Source organism: Cetorhinus maximus, chromosome 15, assembly GCF_964194155.1.
Source record: "Cetorhinus maximus chromosome 15, sCetMax3.hap1.1, whole genome shotgun sequence".
Taxonomy (NCBI): Eukaryota; Metazoa; Chordata; class Chondrichthyes; order Lamniformes; family Cetorhinidae; genus Cetorhinus; species Cetorhinus maximus.
The window spans coordinates 2,732,330-2,756,448 of record NC_135893.1 but is presented as its reverse complement, the minus strand read 5'-3'; the positions used below and the strand labels follow the sequence as shown (position 1 = coordinate 2,756,448).

At 48.3% G+C, this 24,119-nt stretch overlaps 1 protein-coding gene across 2 annotated transcripts in view; it reads right to left on the bottom strand.

Moving 5' to 3' along the window:
- phc2b (polyhomeotic homolog 2b (Drosophila)) overlaps positions 1 to 24,119 on the bottom strand; it is a 286,708-nt gene that overhangs the window by 78,402 nt on the left and 184,187 nt on the right. Inside the window, exons 5-8 of one of the 2 annotated variants that reach the window (XM_078557757.1) lie at positions 19,708 to 19,785; positions 16,691 to 16,855; positions 9,099 to 9,251; positions 1,486 to 1,780 (exon numbers count right to left, since the gene is read on the bottom strand). In XM_078557757.1, the coding sequence (XP_078413883.1) occupies positions 1,486 to 1,780; positions 9,099 to 9,251; positions 16,691 to 16,855; positions 19,708 to 19,785 (691 nt within the window). The remainder of the gene's footprint in view (positions 1 to 1,485; positions 1,781 to 9,098; positions 9,252 to 16,690; positions 16,856 to 19,707; positions 19,786 to 24,119) is intronic. The other variant, XM_078557758.1, reaches the window with a different exon arrangement.

The window sequence follows — 24,119 nt, the reverse complement described above, 5'->3', positions numbered from 1 at the left end:
AATCTTTGTGTCAACTGCAAATTTCCCAATTGTGCCCCCCACGTTCACGTCCAAATCGTTAATATATAACACAAACAGCAAGGGTCCCAACACCGAGCCCTGTGGAACATCACTTGAGACAACTTTCCATTCGCAAGGGCATCCATCGACCATTGCCCTTTGTTTCCTGTTACAAAGCCAACCTTTTATCCAGTTTGCCACATTACCCTGAATCCCATGGGCTTTTACTTTCCTGGCCAATCTGCCATGTGGGACCTTGTCAAATGCCTTGCTAAAATCCATGTACACAACATCCACTGCACTACCTTCATCAACCCTTCTTGTCACTTCCTCAAAGAATTCAATCAAATTTGTGAGGCAAGACCTTCCTTTAACAAATCCATGCTGCCCATCCCTGACTAGTCCATGCCTTTCCACATGACAGTTAATCCTATCTCTCAGGATTGATTCTACTAATTTGCTCACCACCGATGTAAGACTAACTGGCCTATAATTGTTTGGTATTTCCTTTGATCCCTTTTTAAACAATGGAACTACGTTTGCATTTCTCCAGTCCTCCGGTACCTCCCCTGTATCTAGGGAAGATTGGAAAATCATCCTCAGGGCATCTGCTATCTCCTCCCTGACTTCCTTCAGCAGCCTCGGATACAATCCATCTGGCCCTAGTGACTTATCAAACATGGCCCACAATAGTTACCGTACCCTACCCCAGTAGGCCAGTGTTCTATGTTACAATGATATTCTCGTAAAGGAGCCAGGAATATATTTACAAGTGAACATATGATAATAACAATCGACACTTTTATTAAGTGTTACATCTTCCTGAATGTTACTGTGCCCTGTCTCTTGACTTGTGAAGATGGAAGATTCCTACAATAAATGCCCAACATGGGGCTGCAATTCCTCTTTCCTGTTGCAATTCCTCCTGAACTATTGCTGTTGTTTATTTGTGACCTGTTAATAAAACAACACTCAAGAAGCCTGACACCGTCCAGGACAAAGCAGCCCCCTTATTGGCACCACATCCACAAACATTCACTCCTTCCACCACCGACACACAGTAGCAGCAGTGTGTACCATCTACAAGATGCACTGCAGGAATTCACCAAGGCTCCTTGGACAGCACCTTTCAAACCCACGGCCACTACCATCTGGAAGGACAAGGACAGCAGACACATGGGAACACCACCACCTGGAGGTTCCCCTCCAAGTCACTCACCATCCTGACTTGGAAATATATCACCGTTCCTTCACTGTCACTGGGTCAAAATCCTGGAACTCCCTCCCTAACAGCACTGTGGGTGTACCTATACCACATGAACTGCAGCTGTTCAACTTGGCGGCTCACCACCACCTTCTCAAGGGCAATTAGGAACGGGCAATAAATGCTGACCCAGCCAGCGATGCCCACATCCTGTAAACGGATTAAAAAAAGTTAAAGGCTATATAAATAGAAGTTGTTGCTGGTTGAAGGCATAACCTTACCTGTGGTAATGAGAGGGTGCGTGGTCACAGGGGTCGCTGTGTGGGTCACACTGACACTCCTGGTATCGGTGCTGGATGAACTGACAATTTCAACCTTCTTTCCACTTTCTGCCATGTTTTCAGGCTGGGCTCCTTTGCTGCCGCTCACTGGGCCTGGGCCTGGGCCTAAAGGTTTAGGCTGGGAGGTAAATGGAGACTGCTGAGCTGAGGCGGTTGCTTTCAGAGTGACGCTTTGAAGTTGTGGCTGAACTGTTGCTGCTGTATTCTGTTGACTTCTTATTGCTAAATTCTGCACCTGCAAAGGGGATTCATCAGAAATCATGACTGTTTACGCAGCACATCTCTAGCAGAACCTAAAGGACAGCAGCCAAAATAAAATCCTCGCTTAAAATTAACCACATTCGGAAAAAGAAAGATTTGATTTTTTAACTCAAAAAAATTGGGTAAATTCGAAACTATTGTCAAACGAAATATTTTAAATTTTAAAAGTGCAAAACTATCAAAGGCGATAACCATGAGTCTGATGGGATTTTCCCAGGAGATGGAGACGGTACATCTTAGGCGGGATCCCATTTTTACAAGTGGGAAGCAGCAGGGGCTGCAAATACGCTGGTTTTTATTATTTAGCGAGGTGGTTCTGAGGTTACCAACAGGGACGTTATCACCAGCGGCTGAGACCTTGGCTGGGATTTTCCGGTCCTGCTGTGCCACGGGAGACTCGGCGGCCCAGCCCTCTGGCCGGACCGGACCATCCCGATGGCAGGATGGGATCGCTGGAAAATCCCGCCCACTGTCTCCTCCTGGAACAGGGATAAGAGTCAGCAGCACAGGAGGCAGCCAAGGCGGAAATCTCGCCAACGATTTCTGTTCCATTCTGGTTTGCAGCCAGCTTTATCTTACATTTCCCAGCGCAGGCCTGTCCCATGTGTTGTGAGAAGAGGCAGGCGGGACAGGCTAAAGGTACCGTTTTTAAATCGGACCTCAGATTGGCAGTTACAGAATTCATTTGCATTTTACTATCTCCCCCCTGCCGGCTGCTACTCACAGAGCCAGAACTCGAGCAAAGCTCCACTCTCAGCCATTCCATTTACAATATACTGCGAGCACAGGTCTGAGCACGCACATCCTCCGTATATTTACATAAGCCATGGCTATGTTTAGGTGCCCAGGATGGACAATAGAGTCTGAACTCTGTGCAATCCTTGGGTTTGCCATCACAATGTGGTTGATCGATTTTGCAGCACTAAACCCACTGGTGAGTTTTGGAGAAGCTTCTCCAGCAAAGGTCATCTCAAAATCCGCTCACTACGTGAACCTCCAGATGCCACTGGAGCAGAACACGGCCAAGGAGATCTACCTCAGCCCATCCAAAGTGAAGGAATTTGAGCTCACTACGGGTATGAAGGAGCAGACTAAAGGTCTGGGACTCTCAGAGACAGTGGGTTTGGTAGGAGAATAAATGCTTTAATATGGGTTTAAAGATTGTATCCATAAATGTGCGTAGCATTAAATCTACTACGCGATGTGTTGCGACCTTGGACTACCTAGCCAAGGTCAAAGCTGACCTGTTGTTTCTGCAGGAGTGTGCGATACCGCACCTCAGCTCCTACAGGCAATGGTCACGATGGTGGTCCCACGGGCCATCGATCTGGTCGGGCGGAAACGACTCTCGTTCCTCCGGCCTGGGTATTCTGCTGCGGGGAGGCAACTTCACCGTCTCCGAGGTCAAGGAGGTGGTGGGCGGGCGACTCCTGGTAGCAGACGTAATGTACAAGAACGCTCCACTCCGGTTAATTAACGTGTACGGCCCGGCACAAGGGGCTGAGCGGCTGGAGGTTTTTCAGCAGCTCCCACTGCTGCTGGCGACCTCCAGGCCGGTCATTCTGGGCGGGGACTTCAACTGCATCATCGATGCGGCTGGACGATCCGGCAGGGCCGGAAGCAGATTGGACGCTACGTCCAGATCCCTGATGGAAACAGTTAAGGATGCCAAGCTGCACGACGTCTTCAGCAACCCTGCAGACGGAGCGCAGCGTAGATACACCTGGTCGCGGCCAGACGGGTCCATTCGTTCCAGGATAGACTTCCTGTTTGTGTCCCGTGCATTCACAGTCAGATCCACCGAGGTCAAGCCGGTGTTCTTCTCTGACCACTGCCTCCTACTGGCGGACTGCCACTTGGAGGAAGACCTGAGGGTGGGCAGGGGGGCATGGAAGCTAAATGTGCAACTGCTGACCCCAGAGAACATTGAGGAGCTCAAGAGGGATTACAAAGGTTGGAGAACCGTGAAACCCCTCTTTGAGTCCCTGACACACTGGTGGGAAGTGATCAAGGGAAGCATCAAGAGGTTTTTCATCCTCAAAGGCACCCAGAAAGCTAGAAAGGAACAGAGGGAAATGTCCCGACTCCAGGAAAAGATGCAGAATCTGCTCCGGCTGCAGTCGATGGGGGTCGATGTCAAGGAGGAGCTCCAAGAGGTGAAGGGCCAGCAAGCCTCGCACTTTGCCTCGGAGGCCTCCAAGATCATCTTCCGTTCCAGAGTCCGCTCCGTGGAGCAGGATGAGACGTGCTCACGTTTCTTCTTCCAAAAGGTACACAGAGAGCGCTCTGTGATCAGCAGCCTGAAGGAAGAAGACGGCTCAGTAAAGTCATCACGGTCCGACATTCTGAGGATCAGCAAATCCTTTTATGCCGGACTGTATGACGTGAAGCCCACGGACAGCACGGCCTCCCAGTCCTTCCTGTCCTCTATCACGGAGGTCCTAGACCACAGTACTCGGGAGAGCCTAGACAAACCGCTAACCCCTGACGAACTGACTAAGGCCCTCGAGTCCTTCGAGAAGAGTAAAACCCCCGGAAGCGACGGCCTGCCGGCGGAGTTGTATTCGGCTCTGTGGGACTTGATCGGCCCAGACCTGCTAGAAGTGTACGAGAGTATGCTCCTGGCCGGCAGCATGTCAGAATCCATGAGGAAAGGCATCATCACCCTCATCTACAAGCACAAGGGGGAAAGGGAGGAAATTAGAAATTGGCGACCCATTTCACTGTTGAATATGGACTATAAGATTCTGTCCAAGGTCATCGCCAACCGGGTCAAATCCACTCTGGAATTGGTGATTCACCCTGACCAGACCTGCTCTGTGCCAGGCAGGAAGATCTCTGACAGCCTGGCGCTGCTCAGGGATACGATTGCCTATGTACAGGACAGGGGTGTGGATACCTGCCTCATCAGCTTGGATCAGGAGAAGGCCTTTGACAGAATATCGCACACCTACATGGGGGATGTGCTCTCCAAAATGGGGTTTGGGGAGGGAATTCGAAATTGGATCCAACTGCTCTACACTAACATCAGTAGCGCAGTCTCAATCAATGGGTGGGAAACAGATAGCTTTCCGATTAAATCTGGAGTCAGGCAGGGCTGCCCTCTCTCGCCTGTCCTTTTTGTGTGCTGCATAGAACCCTTTGCCGAGTCCATCAGGAAGGATCCGGGCATAAGAGGAGTGACGATCCCAGGCAGTGGAGGCACTCAGGTAAAAGCCTCCCTGTACATGGACGACGTCGCCGTCTTCTGCTCGGATCCGCTGTCGGTGCGCAGACTGATGCACGTCTGCGACCAGTTCGAACTGGCCTCGGGAGCCAAGGTAAATCGTGGGAAGAGCGAGGCCATGTTCTTTGGGAAGTGGGCTGACCGATCCTTTGTCCCCTTCACTGTCAGGGCTGACGGCCTGAAGGTGCTGGGGATATGGTTCGGAGGGACCGGGGCATGCGTTAGAAACTGGAAGGAGCGAGTGGCTATGGTGAAAAGGAAACTGGGCATGTGGGAGCGACGCTCCCTCTCCATTGCGGGTAAGAACCTGGTCATCAGGTGTGAGGTACTCTCGCTGTTGCTGTACGTGGCGCAGGTCTGGCCCATTCCACACTCCTGCGCGATGGCGATCACTCGAGCCATCTTCCGCTTTATCTGGAGGTCGAAAATGGATCGTGTCTGCAGGGACGCGATGTACAAGCCTCTAGATAAAGGGGGAAAAAACGTGCCCAACATCGCCCTCATACTGATGGCCACCTTTGTGTGCGGCTGCATCAAGCGGTGCGTAGACCCTCAGTACGCAAACACCAAGTGTCACTACGTGCTGAGGTTCTACCTGTCCCCGGTGTTGCGAAGGATGGGTCTGGCCACGCTGCCGCGGAACGCTCCAAGTAGTTGGACCGTGCCGTACCACCTGTCCCTGGTGGAAAAATTTATGCAGAAAAACACCTTTGACCACAAGTCCATCAGGCAGTGGTCAGCACGTAACGTCCTAGAGGCCCTGAGGGATAAGGAGAGGGTGGACCCTGTGGGATGGTTCCCCGAGCAGACTGTCAAAGTCATTTGGCAGAATGCCTCATCGCCAGAACTTTCCAACAAGCACCAAGACGTAGCTTGGCTGGTGGTGAGAAAGGCCCTCCCCGTCAGATCCTTCCTACACGCCAGGAGTCTCACCCCCTCTGCACGATGCCCTCGAGGTGGCTGTGGTGGGGAAGAGACCGTTGTTCACCTCCTTGTGGATTGTGCCTTTGCAAAGAAAGTCTGGAGAGAGATGCAGTGGTTGCTGTCGAGGTTCATCCCGAGCAGTTCTGTGACACAGGACTCTGTGCTCTACGGTCTGTTCCCAGGGACACACACCGAGACAAACATCAACTGCAGCTGGAGGATCATCAACTCGGTGAAAGACGCGCTTTGGTCTGCCCGAAACTTGTTGGTCTTCCAGCACAAAGAGTTGTCCCCGACCGATTGTTGCGGACTGGCACAATCCAAAGTCCAGGACTACGTGCTGAGGGACGCACTAAAGCTTGGGGCAGCTGCCGCAAAGGCGCAATGGGGAAGGGTCGCTGTCTAAGACCTTTCTACCACAGCGCACCGAGAGACTGGGAACTGTTTAGAGCCCCTCGGGCTGTACAGATCAAAATGAAAGGCTGTAAATGACTGTAATATTGTTTGTACTGATGCACCTGGTGATACATTTTGTAAAAGTTTAACCTGGATTGTACCCTTGTAATGTTGTTTTTGAAATGGTTTTGAATGTGATTGAAGATTTTTATGAATAAAGTATATTTTTACAAAAAAAAAAAAAAAAAAAAAACCCACTTGCTGGGAGGCTGCCTCTCTCCAGTTAACCGAGAGAGGGGGAAGAATGTGGAACTCTCTACCACAGGGAGTGGCTGAGGCAAATAGCAGGGATGCATTGAGGAGCAAGCTGGATAAACACATGCAGGACAAAGGAATAGAAGGTTCTGCTGATAGGGTGAGATTAATTAGCGTGGGAGGAGACTTGTGTGGAGCATGAACACTGCCATGGACCAGCTGGGTCCAACGTCCTGTGTCTGTGCTGGAAATACGGTGTAATAAACAAATCCAAGAGAATTCCTGCTCCTCTGCGGACAGAGTCACGAGACACTCTTTACCGGCCAGGTAAAGCAGATGACCCCCCGCCTGACCCTGCAAGCTTTGACAGGGTCAGTGATAGAGATCAGGGGCAGGTACACCTCGGCATTTCAGCCTCGTTAACCCTTTTCCCCTCCGTCTAAAGTCAAATGATAAGCCGAGTCTGGGGATCGAACCCGAGACAGGCAGCAAGGTTCAGATCTCCATTGGACAGGGAGGATCACAACAAAACGCAGGTCTGGGCTGACAAGTGGGAGGCAACGTGTGTGCCACATTAAGGACCAAATAACAATCATCTCCAATAAGAAAAGACCCTGTCCCCTTTGACCGCACCATCGCCATTGGGATGACCACCATCAACATCCTCGGGTTTACCACGTCCCAGAATCATCAGCCATACCAGCCACACTTTGAGAGCAGAGTGGAGACTGTGTAACCTGCACCTTAGAAGTCTCTCCAACAGCTCGAGATAGAAGTGTGATGGAATACGTAGCCCTTACTTGGAGGAATACAGCAGCCTTAGCAGCAGAATCTCAAATAATGGCTGCTTTTAATGATATTTAATTGTAGTTAACAGAAGTTACAGCACAGGAGCAAAGTTCCTATTAAAATTTTGTCGTTGTGTGCAGCCAGTTTTTGCCATGCACGGTATCATTTTGTTTTATTGTGCAACCGTATACATGGTACTTACCACAGACCAAGGCCTGCCCGGTACCTTCCAGGCGTCTGTTTGGCCCGTCATTTCTGCGCCATTGCTAGCTCTACAATTGCAGCAACCTACTCGAATCCCATAACCTTTAGTATTCGGCCTGTATAAATCATTATTTAATGATATAATTGCCTGTCTCAATCATCATGGGTGGTTGAAAATTCTAGTAAAGGGGTATAAAAAGCTCTCTTCCAACTTTGCTCTTGATTCTTGTCAATGTTAATCCAGAATCTCTGTTCCTTTGTTACTGGTTTGCTAAACAATGGAAACAATTTTTCACTATTTATCAATTGGTTCACATTTGGTAGCTGTGCCTTCGGCTGCTAAGGATTTAAAGCTTCTGGAGTTCCCTCCTTCAACATCTCCATCTCTCTACCTCGCTTTCTTCCCTTAAGAAGCTCCTTAAATGCTGCCTCTTTGATGAAGAGTTCAGCCTGCATGCAGATGGCTTCAGTGTCTCTGAATTAAGAAAGGGACAGAAAGCAGCCAAGGCTCCCATTCTGGATGGTCAGCGGGTTACTGCTGCCGGAGAGCTGGTAGTTATCAATGCAAGTTAGAAAAAAAAATCCTTTCCTATTTGTTCATAGGATGTGGGCGTCGTTGGCTAGACCAGCATTTATTGTCCATCCAGACCAGGTAAGGTTGACAGATTTCCTTCCCTAAAGGACATTAGTTAACCTGATGGGTTTTTTTTTACAACAATCGATTATAGCTTCATGGTCATTATTACTCAGACTAGCCTTCAATTCCAGATTTATTAATGGAATTTGAATTCTACCAGCTGCTGTGCTGGGATTTAAACCTGTGCCCTCAAGGCCTCTAGATCACTAGTTCAGTGATATTACCACACTGTGCCTCACTGTTAGGCCCGTGCGTTAGAAAAATTAATTGTAGTGACTGATCTCAAAGATCTCACTGAAGATGCTCAGAAAGATTAGTCCAGGAATCCCCGTAGATACGTTTAATGAAAGGAGTCTGATATTGTCCAGATCGAGTGTTCACACCCATCGATCTTCTTCAAAGTAGCATCACGACATTTTTTCCCTCCACTTGACAGGACAACAGGGCCTCAGTTTAACGACTCGTCTGAATGAACGGAGTGTCAGCCTGGACTATGGGAAAAAATCTCAGGAATGGGGTGTGGACCCTTCTGACTCCGGGGCAAGAGTGCTATTCTCTGAGCCAGAATTCACAGCCAAGTTATAAAGCAATCGCTCGAGGGGCCAGGCAAATAAAATGCAGCCTTTGCGGTATCACCCACATCTCAGGAACAAATCATTCTAAAATGTTCTGGGCAGTGGTCATTCACCATCAAGGCAGGGCAATCTCATCACATTTATAACACATTAAATCGCACGGCTTTGAGGCAGACTTTCCCCTGGTCTGTTGGTAACTCTCTCCTGAAAACAGTCCTAAAACACTTAGCGCACGATTCCAAAACCTGCTTTAAAAAGTACCGAGCGGTGGTGGTTGTGAACTGACCTGTGCAGCAGCTGATTGCTGGTTCGCTGAAGAGACGGTGACCTCGGGCTGTACAGCAGCGACTGTGGCAGTGGGCGTGAAAATGAGCTGAGGGGATAAAGGAACAGCACGTCCTAGGGTCCTAGCTACTTGCACAAGGTTACTTTGCTGTGCCTGAAAATTACATGAAATGTGTTGCCTTTTACCTTACCAAAAGGTGCCTTGGGCAGAAAAGAACAGAGTTTGTCAGATGGCTAACACAGTCTTACCTTGTAGACAACAGGGCACACAACTAGCTGAACTGGAGAGGAGGTGGATGGTACCTGAAGCTCTGCTGCTTCTCAGAGCTGAATTGAGCCGATAGTGGGTGGCCAAGAAACATTTTGGTATTTAGTTAAGCACCCTCACAATGCAGCCCCTCTCACCTTGAATCGATTGTTCCCGCTCCTCACTGAAGATGCTAACTCATGTTGAGGAATTGTTCCACTGATGCTATTGACCCTCAGCCAAGCAGCTGGTTGTCATGCAAGTGAGCCGGGTCACTGAGTGATGGCTCGAGGAGCCAAGTGGGCCACTCACACCCCTGGTTCGTATGTTCTTATGTATTCCTAAGCATGGGAGGCATCACTGCCGATTCCGGCCTGTCAGTGCTCCACATTCACACGTGTTTGCGCGTGCATGTGTGTGGAAGTGTGTGCACACGTGTGTACAGAGGTGCGTGTGCACACGCAGGTGCATGCGGGTGTGTGGTTTGTTTTATTCATTCATGGGATGTGGGCTGCTTACTGGTATTTAATTGTAGTTAACAGGGGGACCCATACAAGTTACAGCAGAGGAGCAAAGTTCCTTTTAAAATGTTGTTGTTGTATGCAGCCAGTTTTTGCAATGCACGGTATTGTTTCACTTTATTGTGTACAGTATTTATTGCCCATCCCTAGTTCCTCATGAGGAGGTGGTGGTGAGCTGCCTTCTTGAACCGCTGCAGTCCATGTGGTGTAGGTACACCCACAGTGCTGTTAGGAAGTGAGTTCCAGGATTTTGACCCAGCGACAGTGAAGGAACGGTGATATATTTCCAAGTCAGGATGGTGAGTGGCTTGGAGGGGAACTTCCAGGTGGTGGTGTTCCCATGTATCTGCTGCCCTTGTCCTTCTAGATGGTAGTGGTCATGGGTTTAGAAGGTGCTGTAGGAGCCTTGGTGAATTCCTGCAGTGCATCTTGTAGATGGTACACACACTGCTGCTACTGTGCGTCGGGGGTGGAGGGAGTGAATGTTTGTGGATCGGGTGCCAATCAAGCGGGGCTGCTTTGCCATAGATGATGTTGAGCTTCTTGAATGTTGTGGGAGTTGCCCTCATCCAGGCAAGTGGAGAGTATCCCATCACACTCCTGACTTGTGCCTTGTAGATGGTGGACAGGCTTTGGGGAGTCAGGAGGTGAGTTAGTGTGCGCGCGTGTAAACCCATCTCATAATTCAACATGAGTTCTCAATAAGATCACCTAGCTGCAATGTGCAAATACATGGAAATAAGATTTCCTTTACTCTCCCACCCCCATAATAAACATCCACTATTGGTTTTTGTTTTTTTCTAGGATTTTTTTTTAAGAAGAGCAAGGAAGGCATTTGAACCAATCAATTAAAGAGGTTTCATCCACCTCCCTCAGCACAAATTATAAAAAGCAACACAGAAGCACAAGCCATCGAAATAAAACCAATCAAGATGGTGGCTGGAGGAGACCGAGTGGAATTCCAGTGACAGGCCACAATAGGAGCCATCAATGCATTGAAGCAGTGAGGGCTTGGACAATCAGACCAGGGCTTGGTGTTGCCAACTGCTGCTTTAGTAACCTGCCGATTCTGGACTGTACTCAGGCTACGTCTGAGGAAGCACAGGTGGTGCAAAACTCCAGAGATTCTGAATGTCGCCCAGATATTTATAGGCAGTTTTGATGTTCGGTAGTTGATGCGTCTCATTGGTGCGCAGTGTGATGTCGGAATATTTAGATTTGAGTTGGAGGCGGTGTGAATGGAAGATTAAATTTAGTTAGCTGCTACATTAGTAGCAAATCTGCTTTCTCCATTTTTAACAATTTAATGCCAATGTTCTCAGCTTCTCTCCTCAAGGAAATGACTTGTTATTCTACAGGCCCCGTCTCTGGGATGTAATTCACAACACTGGTGTCATATTTGACCCTGAGATGAGCTTCTGGTCACATACCCATGCCGCCACTAAAAACATGTATTTCCACCTCTGTAACATCAATCAGCCCCAACTCAGCTCATCCGCTGCTGAAATCCTCATCCATACCTTTGTTACCTCCAGACCTGACCGTCCCTCCTGGCCTCACATATTCTACTCTCTGGAAAATTGAGGCCATCCAAAACTCTGCTGCCCAAGTCCTAACTCGAACCCAATCCTGCTCATTCATGACCCCGTGCTTGCTGACCTACACTGGCTCCCGGTTAAGCAATGCCTTGATTTTAAAACTCTTATCCTTGTTTTCAAATCTCTCCATGGCCCCAACCTCCCCATGTGGGTAATCTCCTCCGGCCTCACAACCCACTGAAATCTCTGCACACATCTAGTTCTGGCCTCTTGAGCTGCCCCGATTTTAATCGCTCCACCATTGGCGGCTGTGCCATCAGTGGCTGAGGTCCCGAGCTCTGGAATTCCCTCCCTACACCGCTCCGCCTCTCTATCTCACTTTCCTCCTTTAAGACACTCCTTAAAACCCATTTCCTTGACCAAGCTTTTGGCCATCTGGCCTAATACCTCCGCCAGTGGCTTGACATCAAACTCTGTTGGATAACACTCCTGTGAAGCACCTTGGGACTTGTTACTCTATTAAAGGTGCTGTGTGAATGCAAGTTGTTGTTGCAGTTCTACAGCAACCAACTCCCGCAAGCACTAAGTGATCTCTGGTACCTCGCCCGTGTGGCTCTTCAAGTGTAACCTGAGTGTTTGGGACCGCTGGAGCAAAGCTGGAGCTAGCATTACTGTCACACTTCATCCTGTTATCAACCAGTATGCAAACATGCACACGCTCCAGTGCAGACATGTAAGGTTTATGAGCCAGGCTGAGTTTTTTTTTCCTTCTTTACCCAAGAGGGCCGTGAATCTATTTGCCCGACACCTGCTCCCCACTCTCTCCTTAATGTAACCAGTACCAGCAAGTGGAGAAATACTACCAAATGAAGCACAGACACTTATCAATCGATAGTGTGCGTGAAGCAGGTTGTGACCTTAACTGTCTGCTTACTGGGGCCAGAATCAATGCACAGAAAAAGAGTTTTAAAGAACTAATTAGAAACTGGGACTGGTGGAGGGTGGGGTTAGAGAGAATTCTTGTAGAGTTGTCGTGGTAAATTGGAATTGAGAGGAACCATTATCAGGAAACCACTTAATTCAACACCTAATATCCAATATTGGGGTGGGGGGTGGAATGTGGTGGGAAATTCATTATCCCACCTTTTCTATCCAGACCTGGGTTCTGTTGTGGGTCTACTTTCTAATGGTTCAGCAAACATTCCCTGTGGGAATGTCAAATTCCCTTCCTACAACTGATTGATTGGAGAAGCTGGGGCTGTTTTCCTTGGAGAAGAGGAGATTGAGAGAAGGTTTGATAGAGGTGTGCAAAATCATGAGTGGTCTGTACAGAGTAGAAAGGGAGAAACTGTTCCCATTGGTGGAAGGCTCAAGAGCCAGAGAGCACAGGTTTAAGATGACTGCAAAGGAAGCAATGGCGACATGAGGCAAAACTTCCCTCCCCCCACCAATACGGTGAGCAGTTAGGATCTAGGATGCACTGCCTGAGAGTGTGGTGGAGGCGGATTCAATCATGGCTTTCAAAAGAGAATTGGATCAATACTTGAAGAGAAAAGAAAATTGCAGGGGAGTGGGATTAGGTGAATTACTCTTGCAGAGAACCAGCGCAGAGAGGGTGGGTCAAATGGCTGCCTTCTGTGCTGCAACCATGCTTTGGTTCAAGTTAAAAGGTTTACGTTCCCTCTCTAAGACATGTTGGGTGCAGGTCTGAGATTCCATGGCTCGATGGGTCAGGCATCTGTGTGGCGTTATCACACATCCTGATCATTCGAATGACCCTGTGCTCCGATTCCAGACAGGTCCCTGAGGAGACTGCAGGAGTGGGTGGAGCGAGGGCAGGAGCTCAGATTGTTATACTTCAACCTGTTTGCAAGAGTCACGGAAGTCATCGGCCGTTATTTCTTAAGGACGCTTTCCATTGGAGCAACGGTACAGACGCCGTGATTGGCTGCAGCGGCTGAGTTAGGGAAAAGACAATGGGCCAGGTTTCCCGCTTCTGATCCTTGTGGTTATCACAGACATAAATATGGACTGGGAGAGGAGAGGACTGCAACACTCTGCTTTGGCATTGCCTCTCATCATTACTGCCTGCGCATGAATAATAGTCACTTGGATGTGGTACCAAAGGATGACGACAATATCCTAGCGAGGGAATTAAACTAATCAGGGAGAGGAGGAGAGAAAAATCAGAAATTGCCTTTTCATCTTTATATGAAATCATTTTTCGAGATCATATTTCCTCTCATTAGCAACGAAGCAATCAACAGTTGCAGCTAGACTCTCCTGGTGGATCAGCAGCGGGAGCTAGACTCTCCTGGTAGATCAGCAGCGGGAGCTGGACTCTCCTAGCGGATCAGCAGCGGGAGCTGGGCTCTCCTGGTGGATCAGCAGCGGGAGCTAGACTCTCCTGGTGGATCAGCAGCGGGAACTAGACTCTCCTGGCGGATCAGCAGCGGGAGCTGGACTCTCCTGGTGGATCAGCAGCGGGAACTGGACTCTCCTGGTGGATCAGCAGTGGGAGCTAGACTCTCCTGGTGGATCAGCAGCGGGAACTAGACTCTCCTGGCGGATCAGCAGCGGGAGCTGGACCCTCCTGGTGGATCAGCAGCGGGAGCTGGACTCTCCTGGTTGATCAGCAGAGGGAGCTAGACTCTCCTGGTAGATCAGCAGCAGGAGCTAGACTCTCCTGGTGGATCAGCAGCAGGCGCTAGACTCTCCTGGCGGATCAGCAGCAGGAACTAGACTCTCCTGGTTGATCAGCAGTGGGAGCTGGACTCTCCTGGTTGATCAGCAGCAGGAGCTAGACTCTCCTGGTTGATCAGCAGCAGGAGCTAAACTCTCCTGGTGGATCAGCAGCGGGAGCTGGACTCTCCTGGTTGATCAGCAGCGGGAACTGGGCTCTCCTGGTGGATCAGCAGCAGGAGCTAGACTCTCCTGGTGGATCAGCAGCAGGAGCTAGACTCTCTTGGTGGATCAGCAGCAGGAGCTAGACTCTCCTGGTGGATCAGCAGCAGGAGCTGGACTCTCCTGGTTGATCAGCAGCGGGAGCTAAACTCTCCTGGCGGATCAGCAGCAGGAGCTAGACTCTCCTGGTGGATCAGCAGCGGGAGCTAGACTCTCCTGGTTGATCAGCAGCGGGAGCTAAACTCTCCTGGCGGATCAGCAGCAGGAGCTGGACTCTCCTGGTTGATCAGCAGCGGGAGCTAGACTCTCCTGGTTGATCAGCAGCGGGAGCTAGACTCTCCTGGTTGATCAGCAGCGAGAGCTGGACTCTCCTGGCGGATCAGCAGCAGGAGCTAGACTCTCCTGGCGGATCAGCAGCAGGAGCTAGACTCTCCTGGTGGATCAGCAGCGGGAGCTGGACTCTCCTGGTGGATCAGCAGCGGGAGCTGGACTCTCCTGGTGGATCAGCAGCGGGAGCTGGACTCTCCTGGTGGATCAGCAGCGGGAGCTGGACTCTCCTGGTGGATCAGCAGCAGGAGCTAGACTCTCCTGGCGGATCAGCAGCGGGAGCTGGGCTCTCCTGGTTGATCAGCAGCGGGAGCTGGGCTCTCCTGGTTGATCAGCAGCGGGAGCTGGGCTCTCCTGGCGGATCAGCAGTTGGAAAGACCAGGGACTGGAAGATGCCCCCAATGCAATGATGTCATCGGCAGCAACAGAAAAGGCAGTGAAGACTGAAGCCATGCAGCTTTTAGTGGAACCAAGATCTGAGCAACAAAACATTCACCTGGGCTCCAATTCAAAAATACATGAGTAGACTCAACATTGACACTCTCACCGATTCTTACAGATTCCAAATTGACCAACACCATTTAAATATCATTAACAATAAATGGAATCCATCTGGACAGAACAGTGTTCTTGGGAAAAACAGTGGGTTTCTTCAACCAGCTGAGGAGGAGAGGCAAAGGAGTTTGAGGTGTCCTCGATGGAGATTGGCTGGGTTAGATCACGAGGGGCAGCTACATGTTTGGACCCTCATTGTAGGGAGTGTATCTTTACATACACTCACCTGCGACTCCCTGACAAGTGCACCCTCTGAGCCCTGCTCCTGTTCTGCTCTATTCGTGTGGCCAGGTACCAGGTGTGAGCCTGTCATAGAGGGGAAACTCTTTCAAACGTGGGTCACCAGTGATGACAGACATTTCACCAGCTGGGAACAACTAGCTGAGCACAAAATGTGGATGGAATCTAACAGCTTCTGCTCGGTGTGCTTTGGTGGGGTTTCCAATGGTCATTTGACTGCATGGGTTCAGTGCAGGCTTCACAGGCTAGCAGGTTTATCCAGCCAACAGTTACTGAACTGTATACAGCAGGAAAATCCCAGATTCAAATCTGTGTCCATTAGCTCAGCTGGGACAGTGGTCAGGGTGCTCCTCCAATAGACCTGAGCGTTCCGGAATTAGGGAAGGTAATAATCAGCAAAGGTGATTCAGGAGCCCTTGCTGGAGATAAATATGTGCAGATGTTAGCGAGGGGGTGGGGTGGGGAGTATGGGGCTGACATCCCAAACACATGACGAGGCTCACATCCAAATAATGCCCACTTGGGAGTGGTGCTGTTCGGTGATTAATATTCTTGGAACCTTAACTCAGCAACGAGTCACACCTTTAGGAGAGATGGGGCGGGCAGTTAGTGGATGGGTAGATACATTACTACAAGTGGATACTGGGCTGGGCACCACGTTATTGCCAGTTTTGGTCATGCCATTTTTGCATTATTTTAAACAAGGCAGCAATACGAAGTGCACCTCGTTACATCTGACCTTCTGGCTAGGGCCTACTATCTATAACTGTCTCAGATTTCCTATTAACTAGACGAAGTAAATTAGCTAGTTACCATATTAACCAATTAATGTGCTTTTGTAATTATCATGAGCTAACCAGCTGGACAAGGCTGAGTTTGTCTCAGGGCCAGATTACTCATGAGATCCCAAATGAACATTCAGCTCAAATCAGGCTTTGAATTATTCTTCACAGACTTGCTTCCCTGATAAATGTCTCCTCAGAGCCCACGGCAGGAAATAAAAATGCTCAGGCTGGAATATAATTGGGAAGAATATTAATCGGCTCCCTACAGCATGGCCATAAAGGATCAAAGGTTATAGATAACGTCTGAATTATACGTTTGCCAAGTTAATCTTCAAAGGGAATGACCTTGTGTCATCAGCCAGTGATTAATCACCACTTATCCTGAGACCACATGTGCCGTCCATAAAGATGATACGTGTTTGACATTGTATTATAAGTACAATACTTCTTAAAGTACGCACCAGGTTGCTGCTTACCATCTGAGCCCGGAGGTACATCTGTGCCTGGCTGGCGGTTAGAGCCGGGCTTGTGGAGTTTCCCAGTAGAACTGCCTGCTGAGCAATACCTGTGGCAGCTGCAGAGTTAACACTTTGAGCACGACTGATCAACTGAGCAGCAGCAGGGGATGTAGCAAGGTTAATCTAAATCAAAGAAACAAAGATGCTTTCCATTAACATTTTAATGGCAAACAGAATTCAATTGCAGGGCTTCAAGAACAACCACTACAAATGCAAATTCAAACTTTAATTAGACCTTCCGTTGGCTCCTGACTCAAAGCTCTTGTTTGCAAATGACTTGAGATTTTCCAGGGTGCATTCTCCCCTCCTCCTGCCATTCGCTTCAGCAGAAAGTCAGGGGAAACAATTCTTTAAGCGCTTTGTCCTGAATCTCTGCTGACATGTTTGGGGGAGGAGTGGGTGGATTGGAAAAATCCCCGAGGAAATTTTCCAGCAAAGTTCGCATCTATATTCCCATCTCCACACCCGCGCTGAAAAAATAAAAGTGGCTTTATGAGAAAAACAAATCAAAATATTTCCTCCAGCCTCTCCTGAAGCTGTTAGCTCAGTGGCTGTTCCCTGTGACATCCTGGGCAGAGAGTGTTCTCATGTCATTGTGTCCTGATTCCACATCCACTTTTGGACTGAATACTAACAATGTGAAAATCCTGGTCTCCTCTCCAGTTCAACTGCAGTGTCTCTACCCCTGCCTTGAGATCGGTCTTTGATGAACCATCACCATACTCTGTGTATAGCCCAGCTCCACACTTAACCACAATTTGATCTGGAGAGCTGCGAAAATATTTCATGAAAGAAGCCTGGTGAATGGGAGGCTAAGCCAGGAATGTTCACTAACCTGCTCTCCTCAAAGGATGGGCTACAATCCTATTGTGTAGAATAGGCTCCCACACATGTTTTTGCAACAAGTGCAACTCTTCAATGTGCAAGGTTTGGCCGGAGGGGTGGGGAGGACAGTGGGTGGTATTTAATGGTGGGAGGTGATAATGTGAAAAAAAGTCAACAAAAATATCACATCTCTGCGTATTCCAGCCAGAGAAATAAATCGAGAGATGGTTGTGAAAAGTTAGAAATGGAAGTCACAGCTCCTGCATAACAACAACAGCAGCAACTAGTATTTATCTAAAACAAAAACAGAATTACCTGGAAAAACTCAGCAGGTCTGGCAGCATCGGCGGAGAAGAAAAGAGTTGACGTTTCGAGTCCTCACGTAGTTTTTTGTTTTTATCTCTAGTATTTATCTAGCACCTTTAATGTAATCAAGCCTCCCACGGTGCGTCACAGGAGCATTACAAAACAAAATTTGACATCCAGACACATAAGGAGATATTAGGTCAGGCAACCAAAAGCTTAGTCCAAGAGGTAAGCTTTAAAGAGTGTCTTAAAGGAGGGAAGCGAGGTAGAGGGACAGACGGATGTAGGGAGGGAATTCCAGAGCTTGGGACCTCAGCCACTGAAGGCACAGCTGCTATTGGTGGAGCGATTAAAATCGGGGATGTGTGATTCCAGAATTGGAGCGCAGAGATCTCAGGCGGCTGTGGGGCTGGAGGACATTACAGGGATAGGCAGGCTGGTGCGAGGGCCTGGAGGGGTTTGAAAACAAGGATGAGAATTTCAAAATCCAGCCGTTGCGTGACCGGGAGCCAGTGTAGGTCAGTGAGCACGGGTGAGAAGTGAACGGGACTTTGTGAAAGACTAGACACAGGCAGCAGAGTTTTGGCTGACCTAAAGTCACCAGGTTTGAGCTCATAGGGTGAATGTGGCAACTGATGGTCATTTTATATTCCAACTCTGAACATCCAGATTATTAACTGACACAATCCCAGTGACATCAACTCTGAAAACAATTCAAATACAGTCCCAGCCTTGATTGATAGTTAGAAACCATTTGATTCTGTAAACATATTCAGTTATTCATTTGAAATGTAGAGTTAGAGTAAAAATGACAAAATGCTGGTAATCACTTTCACCCCCTAACCATTAATGAATCACCTTTATGAAGAAACAAAGTTCATGATGCAAGTGTTGTAGTGGAGGCACTGCAAGGAACACTGGAGGTCCATAGAGGGGCAGACAGGTCACAAAAGGAGCCCCAGATCCTATTGAAATTACCAGTGGCCAGCACTGTACATGCAAAAATGTCACATTTTTCTAAGATTCATGCATCACAGTGAATCATGTTACATCTTAACAACATGATCAGCTTCTCAGCTACTGTCATCCAGTCCTTGACCTTGGAGTTGACAGTTCCAAATTCTCTTTTCCCTCCACCCACTGAGGTGGGATTTCTACCGACTACCACAGTATTCAGGAGTGAAATCAAGTGACTGGAAGACTTTGTTGAGCACATGCAGTGACTGAAGTTCTTCCCTGGATCACCACTATCATGAGCAGGAACAGTGGCATGTCAGAATTACTGCCGTCACTCTGCATTTGGACCACTCCATTTCCTACAGAACTACTGCCACCAGTCATTATGAAGAGATTCCAATTGCATTTTGACTCATTACTGATGGGATATGCAGATAGGGTGAGATGAAGAGGGATGGAAGGTGGTTCATATGGAGCATTAATACCGGCAGCCCAGAAGGGAAAAAAGTTCGGACCAGTACTCTTAGTTCCCAGTTTTTACTGGTTTTTCCTTCTGGGAGAGGCCAGGTGACCCTAATGGCCTGTTTCTCTGCTGTAGATTGTAAGTTAGTGGGACAACATAATTAACACGTCTTTTATCAATGGCTTGACCTGTTCCACAATTTAAGATTTTCTTTCTAATTGAGTTCACGTGACAAAGGCTTTTTCTAAAAATACTATTCAATGGTGGATCTCGGATTGAAACTGCCAGTTAGCACTGGCGGAGAGCGTTTCAGTCTTGACTTACTTACTCCTGCACATCTGATAATTGTCAGTGAGCTGTGACCTTCTGTGTAAATAAAGAGCATTGTCTACAAATCAGAGCTTCTGCATTTCTTGTTACTCACAGTTGTCTGTGAAGAAACCGGCTGCTGTGACACATTCCCATTAGGTGATGATCCCTGTCTATTGGCAGCTAAACTAGCCTGAAAAACACAAGTAAAAGAGGTGAAATGGTACATTCAATCAGAAGAAACAGAGGCCATTCAGCCCATCAAGCTGGTTCCACCATTCAATAAGATCATGGCAGGTTTGATTGTGAACTTAATTCCACTTTTGTTCCCCATAACTACCCTGTCAGTAAAACAATCTGTCTAACTCGGCCTTGAATGTATTCAATGACCCAGCCTCCACTGCCCTCTGGGGAAGAGAATTCCAAAGACCAATGACCCTCAGATGAAATTTCCCCTCATCTCCATCTTAAAATGGGTGAGCCCTCATTTTTAAACTCTGCCCCCTAGTTCTAGACCCCCCCCATAAGTGGATCGGTTAGCTCAGTTGGCTGGTTTGTGATGCAGAGTGATGCCAACAGCGTGGGTTCAATTCCTGTACCGGCTGAGGTCACCCTGCCTTCTCAACCTCGCCGGAGGTATGGTGACACTCAGGTTAAGCTCACCACCAGTCACTCTCTCTAAAGACAGTGAGGTTGTCTAAAGGTATCACCTGCTTAACTGAATTACAATTACCTGTAGAATATCACAAGACTGCACACGAGATCAAGAGCATATGATCTCTCTCTCTCTCTCTAAAGAGAGAGAGCAGCCTATGGCCCTCTGGGGCTATGGTGACTTTCACTTCACTCCTCAAGAGGAAACATCTTCCCAGCATCCACCTTGTCAAACCCCCTCAGAATTTGACATGTTTCTATGGAACAATGTGCAGCTGCCCAGTGTCTATAATATCAAACAGGAAGATGCTGTGACTGGCACAAAGGAACAGATCCCCCCACCCCACCCCGCCCCATCTCATCGCCTTCATTTGTGGAGATACTGATGTATGACAATGGACTAACTAACTAATCCCCTGAGACAGGGCACACAACCAAATAACATGGCAGCCTTCCATGCTGAGACCTTATAGTGTGAGTTTGAGCCTCATGGAGCGGTAGGTTTGATTTATGACGGGGCCGTGTACAGTCGGCTGCTGCCACATTTCTAACCCACTTCAAAACACAGTCCTTCTAAAATAATTGTTAAAAGTGACCAATGAGCGGGAACGGTTTCTGGATTAGACTGGAGGTTAGTTTTCTGATTACCTGGCTTGCTACTTTTTAAACTCTGCAGGAATTAAAATCGCATTGGGGAGAAGGTGGCAGAGTGGTAATGTCACTGGGCTAGTAATCCCCAGGCCCAGGCTCTGTTGGAGACATGGGTTCAAGTCCCACCATGGCAGCTGGTGGAGTGTGAATAATCTGTAATGGTGACCATGAAATGATTGTTGTAAAAACCCACCCGGTTCACTAATGTCCTTTAGGGAAGGAAATCTGCTGTCCTTACCTTGGTCTGACTCCAGACCCACAGCAACGTGGTTGACTCTTAACTGTCCTCTGCAATAGAGTGGCAAACCACTCAGTTCAAGGGCAATTAGGGGTGGACAACAAATGCTGGCCTTGCCTGTGACACCCAAACCCCATGAAAGAGTAACGGAAAAAAAAATCCTGTTTCTGAACTGTTGCAAAAAATAAGATAAAACAGATGAGAAATTGATACGATTTAAAAAAAATCCAAATGAAAATTTCCTAAGGAGGAAATCTGGAATAAACATCTCATTGAACTGGCTTAAGGTTCTTTGACTTCACTGTTCAAGATGTGTTTGACTAAAGACAACAAAGTCCCCTGTGTAAACCCTGAACATCGAGGCACACGGGGAATAAAAGCAAAATGCTGGAGATCTGAAATAAAAACTGGAAATACTCAGCAAGTCAGGCAGCGTCTCTGTAGAGAGAAACGGAGTTAACGTTACAAGTCAAATACAACTTCTTCAGAACTGAAGGGAGGTAGAAATGTGATGGGTTATGTGCTGTTGAAAAGGGGGTGGGGAAACAAGAAGAATATGGAAGATCTGGGGTAGGGTAGAGGGTGGAAGAGATTAAATGACAAAGATGTTATGGAATAAAAGGCAAAGGGTGTGGTAATGGCTGTCGTGAAGCAACAAGGCCAAGGTCCAAAGTGAGTATCAATGGCAGAATAATGAACAGCTCTGATCGAAGATAAAAACATGAAAAACAAGATTCAGACCAGCACATGGCAAAAAAGGACAGGATCAAAATGGGGGTTGTATTGAGGTACTTGGGGCTGATTGTTAAAAGTGTCAAATATTGCACAAAAACATTTTGAAGGATTAAAACACCGAGCTTTCAAATACATTGTTTAAAATAGTTACCCAACAGAGATGGGAACTAGGGGCCATCAATATAAGATAGTCCCCAAGAAATCCAATTGGGAATTCTGAAGGAACTTCTTTACCCAGGGAGTGGTGAGAATGTGGAACTCGCTCCCACAGGGAGTGGTTAAGGTGAATGCAATGTCTGTATTTTAAGGGGAAGCTGGATAAACACATGAGGGAGAAAGGAGTAGAAGGATATGCTGATGGCGGGGGGGGGAGGTGAAGAGCGATGGGAGGAAGCTCATGTGCAGTTTTAATGCCGATTTGGAGCTGTTGTTTCTGTGCTGTAAATCCTTTGAAACACCATCTCTACTTAACTTGTAAAATGTAGATTCGCATCAAGCTAAAAGAACTTCTGTTTCAACTGTTCTCTTTTCCCACCTCCCCTGAAGATACTGCCACACAGTTGCAAAGGGAGACACATCCACCAATACCCGCTCCAATGCCAGTTCTCCCCCCACAGTGGCTCTAGGTAATGATCTGGGAGGATATTTGAAAACACAATGGCAGCAATGCCAAGCTCGATGGAGTTTCCTGCTCAGTCGCGTACGTGCGTTTCTCCAGCAGTGGTCACAGCGTGGGAATCCCGAGCGGAAACTTAGCTGAGCTTGCTGCTCCCCTAACCCTGGGATACAGGGGTCACCTACAACAGCCCAACCACGACCCCAACTGAAAAGAGCAAATTCAGCACAGAACTGGAGGAAAAAAGTGAGGAGGTAAATATTTATGGTCCAACAAAGATTAAAAACAAAATTGAGAAGCAGTTTACAAGCATTCCCGAATCGCATTTCCTGTCCGCAAGAAAGCAATAATGGAATGCAAACCACACAAAAACTGCAGTGTGTTATACCTGTGCCCCTCACATCAATCTGCTGAGCTGTCACTGTGTGAGCTCAGAGCAACAAATGAGCTCCATGTCCATGTCATTCTGACCTGTCCATTCAAGATCTCCGAGGAATAAAGCTGCTATTGATTTCCTCAGAAATAATGACCCTGTGTGTTATACGCAATCTGCAGTGGCTGTTCCTGCTTTGACCTGACTTCCAGAGGTCGGATTGCTGGCTGCTCAGGAAGCTGTAACCATTTAAGGCTTGTTCCACCTGCCCAGCACCATATTGATCACATCTGCAGCTCTGTCTGCTCGGAGAGATCACTGTCTATTCGCTGCTGGTATAAAACCCATCCTTTTCTGAAGAGAGCCTTTCCTGTATCTGTTCCCACTGCTGGGGTCCCCTCTTTATAATTAGCTAAAATGGGGCCGGCCGCATTTATCTGCCTCCAGGAAGCATCCCGTTTGTAAAATACAGAGAGTCCTGTCCGCACGGGGAGGCCAGGGGGCTGGATTTTCACCATGAGGGATAAGAAACAGGAGCCGGGTTTGTCCAGGGTCAGGAACCTGCCTGAAGGGGAAAACCAATTCAGATTTTCACATGGGAGCGCCCATTCAGCATGGAGGCATCTTCCCTGTGCAATGAAGGGAATAGGGCAGAGTTCTCGTAGCTGGAGATCCAAACAGGAAAAGGTAACGAAGCGAGTTTGACATGATTGTTCCCTCTCAGCAACTACAGGGAAAGCAGCAAAGCCATCGCTCAGGAGGGAAATAACAGTTGGGACCAGAACTCTTATCTCCCCAGTTTTACTGGTATTCCCTTTTAAGGTATATAAGACCAGTTCGGGCCAATATCCTTATTGCCTAGTTTTTACTGTTTTTTCCTCCTTATTGGGGGTTTGGGGCAGGGTGGCCCTTGGCTGTACTCCTCCGCCCCACCCCAACCCAACCCAACCCCCACCACCCAGACAGGCAGGGAACGTCTGCAGATCTGCAGGGACCCCAGCCTGCTGCTGATCTGACCATCCCTGCCACCCCCCAGCCCCACCCCGCCCCATCCCCCACCACCCTCATCGCACCAGAGAGGCAGTCAGGGAAATCTCAATCAGCCTCCTGAACTCACCTCAAACAAAGCTCTGAATGGGCCTAATTGCCTGGGTGATGGGAGGTCTCCATTGCAGCCCTTCCAAACATTTAGCAGCAGGTGGGTTTCAACAGCCATTACGTTTGGTCTGATGGTCAGAAATATTATCAGATCTGTGAACC